Source organism: Micropterus dolomieu, linkage group LG08, assembly GCF_021292245.1.
Source record: "Micropterus dolomieu isolate WLL.071019.BEF.003 ecotype Adirondacks linkage group LG08, ASM2129224v1, whole genome shotgun sequence".
Classification (NCBI taxonomy): Eukaryota; Metazoa; Chordata; class Actinopteri; order Centrarchiformes; family Centrarchidae; genus Micropterus; species Micropterus dolomieu.
Genome location: NC_060157.1, coordinates 27,299,671 through 27,307,190, shown reverse-complemented (window position 1 = coordinate 27,307,190; position 7,520 = coordinate 27,299,671). Strand labels below are relative to the sequence as shown.

General features: G+C 41.6%; 1 protein-coding gene across 2 annotated transcripts in view; it reads right to left on the bottom strand.

Moving 5' to 3' along the window:
• Window positions 1-7,520, bottom strand: part of nphp4 (nephronophthisis 4) — a 178,182-nt gene that overhangs the window by 32,658 nt on the left and 138,004 nt on the right. The window contains exons 19-23 of one of the 2 annotated variants that reach the window (XM_046056486.1): window positions 6,989-7,145; window positions 6,326-6,399; window positions 6,081-6,166; window positions 3,776-3,947; window positions 400-579 (exon numbers count right to left, since the gene is read on the bottom strand). In XM_046056486.1, the coding sequence (XP_045912442.1) occupies window positions 400-579; window positions 3,776-3,947; window positions 6,081-6,166; window positions 6,326-6,399; window positions 6,989-7,145 (669 nt within the window). Of the gene's footprint in view, window positions 1-378; window positions 580-3,775; window positions 3,948-6,080; window positions 6,167-6,325; window positions 6,400-6,988; window positions 7,146-7,520 lie in introns of those variants that run through there. The other variant, XM_046056485.1, reaches the window with a different exon arrangement.

Below are 7,520 nucleotides of genomic sequence, written 5' to 3'. Positions count from 1 at the left end.
CACACACACACACACACACACACACACGCGCAGTCTGTTAGTGCCACAACTGGTTGGTCACTAAATCAGTAGGACACATCCAAAAATGCACAGTTCCCATGTGCAGCTAATATCAGATTTTTTGACTGCATTTGACACAAAATTTGTACATTGGGCGTGCCTCAAGACCGACTTTTTGTAAGATGTGTATAAGCGATCAAAATGAGAAAAAAAGACTGATTTATGTGGTTTATGTGAGGAAAAAAATACAGTCATTCTGTTGCTGCAACTGTAAATAAATGAGTGCCACCAAACTGGAGTATGATGGAGTTTAAAATGTGAGAAGGGCAGTGCAAGTGCATGATAGAAACACACACATTACCATTTTACGTGGTAAAGCCAGGGAAAAACTCCTCATACCTTGGACAGTACGGGCCGGTGGACGTTGAGACAGAGCAGCCAGGCGGTGACCAGCCGCCGGTGCTCCACATCCACTGCATTCACATACAAGAAGCGGCTGCCTGCTCGCCATGGTTGCACCTTCAGTTGGAGCTCCTGCACTGCTGATGGAGGCAAAACAAACACACCTTTTGGGTCCACCTAAAGAGAAGATATGGGAAGAGACAATTAATAAAGAGAAATAGAGGCACTGACCAACTAAGTTAATGGGAAAAGGTGGCTAACAGAATTGGTGGGAAATAAAAGAGGTGTAGAGATTACAGCAGAGAGTGGGTGAGAGAAAGGGCGACTAAGGTGTGGTGAAAAAAGGTAGAGAGAGGAGGCAGACAATCAAATGAGAGAAAGTAGAGGCAGAAATGTGACAAAGACAGAAGGATGCGAGAATGAGATTTACTGTGTAGCTCCTTTTCAATCTGTTGAGAAAAGCAAAGCTATTCTCCGGCGGTGAGCTTTATCCTATTTTATAAGACTCCTTCGATGCATTCCACAGTGAGCTAACCTGCTGAGAGTCAGATCAAAGCGACCGCTGATGCATACGGGGAAATCTTTTAAAAATACATCTGTAGCTTTTTCAGCCAGTACCCTATTTCTTCAGGGAGAACATGTTTGGGTCGTACTGTATGCATCCACGGTGGCTGTGACAGTCCATCACTTTTTTTCCTTTCTTCCTTTTTTTTTTAAACTATGAGTGAGTAATATGCAATGCCCTTTTATTGCAGCTCTGAGTGAGAAACATCGTCAAACTCTCTCCCTTCTTGTACACAGTTTTGAATACGAAACAATGTCAAGTAAAATAGAGGGCAATCTGACACTCTTGGAATATATTTTCATATGTTCAGGGAGCATACAGCCATTGCTAATTTTTCAGATCATGTCAAATTGTGTTCCAGCATGAACTGACATGATTGCAGGAAGAAATGGGGGAACCTCATAAAATTAAATGACATGACAGGAAAAGCCATTATGCAGCCAACTCGCATTTATACATTCTTGATAATGACTTGAATTGTAACCTGAGGTTATTAAAAAAAGAGACTGTTGCTGTTTCATTGTTTCCTGCTGCTAGGAGAGCAATTTGCATGAAATCATTTTTGGATATGCAGTTTAAAAATTGCTGAAAGCATGCATTAAGAACAATGCCCTCAACTTCTCTTAGATATGGAGGATCTGACATATGATTTGAGCTGTTTTGATTCTAGTTTTTCACTTTTCTACATGTTGCTTCCCATTTGTGTCAGCCTTTGTCCCTGTTGAAAAATAGAAATCATTGTTGTTCATGGTTCATGGTTGTTCATTAATCAGAAGGTCGGTGGTTCCATCCCTGGCTCCTCCAGTCTGCATGTCAAAGTGTCCTTGGGCAAGATACTGAACCCCAGATTGTGAATGTGTGTGAATGGGATTAATTTCTGTCTTGGATCAGCAGTTGGCACCTTGCATGAGGTGTGTGTGTGTGTGTGTGTGTGTGTGTGAATAAAGACTTGTAGTAAAGCACTGGTCAGACGACTAGAAAGGCACCATATACTGTAAGTGCAATCCATTTACCATTAATAAAGAGACGGCGAAAGTGAAGACAAAATCAAATACAACTTTCCACTTGAAGTCTTCATGGGTCCAAAATCCAAACACGGACCAATGGACAACCTACCCAAGCCTGACGCACAGAAATGAATTTCTAAAAATAAGAACCAATCTAAAAGAAACCCGAGAACAGTCAGCCTCAATCCAAATACAAAATCCTTAGACCTGATCCAAACTCACTGGTTGACACTGGCAGACCGAAATACAGAGAAAACCCCGACACTGGCAGCAGCAGGATGCCCCACCAATTAATAACCAGCTGGTGTCCGCGCACTTACACATCACACTCTCTATCTGCCTCACAAAACAAAGTCTGCTTGGATTCACTTGGGTATTAGACATACTTGAGGCCCACAGCAAAAAGACCCTCCCTGATTAAGTAGCTCAGGTACCAGGTTGTATCCCAGTTACCAGAAACTCGTGGAACCGTGACGACCTCTACTCTCCACACTGCTGAGAACTGGTTTTCTGTTTTGATAAGATCAAGATGGCACCACGGATGGTTGCCTCCCTGTGTTGGTGTGCATTGTTTTCTCTTGTTTTGTCTGTAAATTCAGTTTTCTGCTGTAGCTCTTTCACCAGAGAAAGGCTCAAGCACTTTAGGGAAACAACAACACCAGCAGAATTATTTCCCACTTTTCTTGTGTCAGCAGTGGAAATACTGGAGATTCTGGTCAAAGGGTTTGTCATCTTTGTACATGCAGTGAAATGCTGGAGGAGAGGGAAACACGCCGGTGTGCTTGTGCGTCTCTGCTGGTGTGGACTTCGCCCACCGTTACCGGGAATATTTCTCTCCAACTTGCGCTCACTGTGCATTAAACTGGAGGAACTTCAGCTACTGGTGAGGAAAAACAGAGAATTTCATCCATCTTCCGTTTTATGCTCCACGGAAACGTGGCTGTGTGGATCGATACCAGACACTGCACTGCAGCTGGCAGGCTTCACAGTCTTCAGAGCGGATCATGACACCGAACTTCCCAGCAATACCAAAGGTGGAGGTATTTGTTTTTACATTAACAGGGCTGGTGTAAGGATGCGGCAGTGATTCAACAGCGCTGTTCTCCTGATCTGGAATCTTCCTTCATCAATTGCAAAACCTTCTACTCCCCCCAGGGAGTTTGTTTCATTCGTTCTGGTCAGTGTTTAGGAGGCACAGCGCATGCCTGCAGACCGGATACTGTGTGTGGGGCGGACAAACACAGACTCCTTAGTTATTGTCCTCTGTGACTTTAACAAAGGGAATGTCAGCCATGATCTCCCCAAAAAGAAATGCCCGTCCAGAGAGTAGAACATTGTGGATCAGTGTTACACAACAATCAACAGTACCTTTCACGCTGTCCCTAGCGCTGCACTGGGACACTCTGACCACCTGATTCCTGCATACAGTCAGAAATTCAAGCTCTGTAAACCTGTTGTGAGTATATCAAAGCGGTGGACCAGTGAAGCTATGGAAGACCTTTGGATGTGCTTGGAATGTATTGAGTGGGATATTTTTATGACCTCTACCAACAGTATGGATGAACTCACAGAGTCATATTGATATTTAACAGCCATATTGTACATATTATTTAAGTCATATTTTGTCATATCTTATTGTCCATTTTCAATTTTATATTTACACCTTTTGGCTTGCAGTCCTTGCTTTGTCTTTGTTATATTTTCCACTTACTCTGTTTATTGTTATGCACCCAAATACCAAAGCATTACTACATTTTCAACAAGTCACAGACTCAAAAGTGGTCTACTGTTGAAGATATACCTCTATCTCTTGGGGGTGTGATGAGAAACATTTGACCTTGCGAACAGCCTGCTTCCCCTTCAGCACCAGTGATTGACAGCTCCGCTGGCCAGTCACACAGCTGACATCCACCCGCTCCAGGAAATGCACGTAAATCTGCCAGATCTGGGAGGGAACCGCCATCCACTTATCACTATGGAGAAAAACATCATCAGGGACAATTAAGCTGACGCCCCCTGGAGACGCAGCGGTAGCAGCATGAGGTCGGAGATGAGAAGGGCTGATCTGCAGCTGCACTAGCATTTTAATAAGCAGCAACATCATCATCCTCCTCCTCCTCCTCACTCTCACTGCTGAGAAAAGGGGAATTCAGTCTCAGTGGCCCTAAATGACTGTGAGAGCTGTGAGTGGGAGGCGATGTAGTCACCTACTCAGCTCTGCTCTGTGACAACAGCACTCAAGGAGCATTTGGAATAGAATTCAAGTGTTATGGGTATTTGAGACACACAGGCAGACACAATGTCACTAGTGTTGGATTGACACTACTGATGTTTTCAGATGATACAGCATTTTTTTTTTTACATGTTGCAAATGCCATGCCATAAATGTTTACACTGAATTGCATTAGGTGTTTGTGCAATGCTTTATTTTATGGGTTACATCATTTTGTGACAATTTTCTAAAACATTTCCATGAATCAAGGCTGGCTTATCAACTAGGGGAAACACATAGCTGCCCTGGGCCCCAGTTCCCCTCTGAACCTTAAAACCTCCAGGTTCAATGTGTGTCAAATTGTGGCCATGTGACAAAATGGCTGCCTTTACATGACAAGGGACCATTTAACTTCATATATTTTACTGTAATTGACCACAGAAACACTTATGGCCAGGTCGTTTTATTCCCGAATAGGACGACTGGATGATCTCAGTTTCTAACCCTATAACGAAGCTGCCATGTGGAGTCCCTGTGTTTAACCCGTACCTGCATTCTTATTATTGCATCTATTTCCCACAAAGACTCATGCTTGAGCAGATTCTGCATTGCAGGAAGAGAATGTATTCACCACATTAGACAGTAGACAGACAAGCATAATTTTTGCTGCTGATAGACACTGAATGTTGTAAAATGTAATAATTTACCAGAAAACTCTAGAGCACGTGTCAAACTCAAGGCCCGCGGGCCGAATCCAGCCAGCCACGTCATTTTATGTGGCCCGCGAAAGCTTTAAAGATTCATGATTGTCCTAAAATAAAAGTCAATGCTGCCATAAACTACATCTCCCACAATGTATGTCGATTTTGTGACCCGAGAAGTGACGGCATCCCGCCAATAGATTGCGATGTTTCCACACCCACTACGGTAGTTTTCCGATAGTGGAGATGAGAAATGTATACAAGAAATCTCTAAATGTCCAAGAAGAGAAAAAGTGATGCAGAAGGAAGGCAATTTCATGAATGGTGGGAAAGTGAATACATGTTTATGCTTCAAGGAGAAAAACCTAAATGATGCGAACCTATAGACAAAATAGCTGTTGTTTGTTATTATAAAGACAGCAATTATAAAGACAAAGAATCTGGGTGAAAGAATGGATTAGCACAAGTAGGTAGCAGGAGAGCTGGAGGGGAGTAAAAAGTGTTGTGCAGTGAAAAGTAGCTGCCTGCTCTCATTGGCCGGTTGTAGATGTCGAGTCGGAGTCGAAATTTTCTTACTAAGGCTATATTTTTATATTATATTTTATATATAATTTTATATTTATATTACATCTGATAAATGACTTAACTTGAATACATAATCAAATAAAGAGACAGTTATTTAACAATACGTAAAGGAGTAGTTACGTTTATACAGTCTTACAGTTGCAACTGGCCCTTTGAGGGTAACAGTAATGCTTATGTGGCCCTTGGTGAAAATGAGTTTGAGACCCCTGCTCTAGAGTGTAATTTATAAAATAAAGGCTTTCTAATAGACAAGCAATCTAATGCAGATCAGTTCTGCAGTAAATATGTAAACAGCCAAAACTTCATCATATCAAATATTAGTTGGAATAATGAATACAAACATTTGCCCCGCATATTAAGAAACCCACATATAATAATCCTGATTTAGAAGATTAGGAAGACTAGAGGGCAGATTCAGAAACTTCAGGCAGTCAGACCACCAAATCTCCATCTGATTAGTTAATTAATTCAAGCCTGCGTGAACAAGTGTATTAGTCAAAAATAGAAAGCTTCTTCAGGCTAAGATGAGCGTGTGTGTGTGTGTGTGTGTGTGTGTGTGTGTTTGTGTTTATCGTGTTCAAGTTGCCTGTTTAGTAAATAATACATACGTAAAAACCATCACAAAGAACATTTTTAAGTGTGGACTGGGACTCCCTGGCACTTTCAAGTACACATCCTGAGGCTCCCCTGGCACCTGCACAGAAACAGAGTGAAAGGCAGAAAGATAATAAAATGGAGGGGTAAAGGAAATTGTGCTGAAGCTTCAGTTCAGTAATTAATCCCCTGATAATATTAGTGTGAGTTACTATGGTAGGGATTGGAAAATGTAAGAAAAATACTGTCATTCTCTCACCAGCATCCTCGTCTGGCAGATGATGTTGGGGTCACTGCAGCGGATGGAAACGTGAGTCTTGGCATTTAGGTTAACTGGTTAACCCAATAACAAAAAAAGAGGAATAAATGGTTAACTTACAGTCAGTAAAAATGTTACTTTTTGTATTTAAGCAGTTTTTATAAATGGAATCAGTATTAAACACCTAGCTGATCTTAATGACATATGTAATGTGACGTGTTTTATACAATACACACACACGCACGCATTTGTTCAATGTTTTTAATGTAATTCATTTCATTTGTTCTTGTTTTTCATTTCCAGATGCCTCTACATTATTAGCCATTTTTGTGATAGAAATTGTATTATACAACTGTTTTTGTTGATATTTTAGTGAAAACACAATACAATGAATACCTTATTCATTCATATCCACCTTGTATACTGTAGTATGTGCACATTAATGTACGAGTTTACGCTCCTCCGGGACAGTAAGTCACTATACCTTCTGAAAATGTATTAAATAAGCACAAAACCAGCACTAAAAAGTCAATACTATGCAAATAAATAAGATGCATTGAATCTTATACCAAACTATCAAATCGCAGTCAGGGGAGGAAGGGTGGAAGCAGTGAGACAAGGGAGTAATGGCTGATGGGGGATAACTGGGGTAACCTGTGCTACCTGTGGGGTCATGCCAGGGTGGCAGGCGGATGGCTTTCTTGAGGAAACAGAGCTCAGGGTGGTAAAGCCGGAAAGTCTGGTCGACAATGTGAGGTGTCGCCTCCACGTTCACCTGGCAGATGGCCATCGGCTTGCCGTCTTCTGCTTTGAATGTAACCTGTGGAGGGAAGGTGAAAAGTCAGTGGTATCAGCAGCATGCCACTCCTCTGCATGATGTCAATTCCAATGGAAGTAACAGCATCGTCATGGGGCAATAAAACCCCTCGAGCCAAACTAGTAAAACAGACAGATAGCTGGGTTAGAAGCTCCTTAAAGGAGAATTACATTTTTATTACAACTTGGATCTTATGGTCATAGTTTTGTCCATTATTTGCATCAATTTACTTTGCAATCAACAAATGCCCAACATTTTGCTTGTGACCCCTATGTTCTTAAGGTGCACTTACTCTGCCCACAAATTGGGAATTAGTTTCATTCAAAGAATGTTTAAAGGCCTGAAAAGGGGAAGGTATCCAGTATAACAAACAAAAAT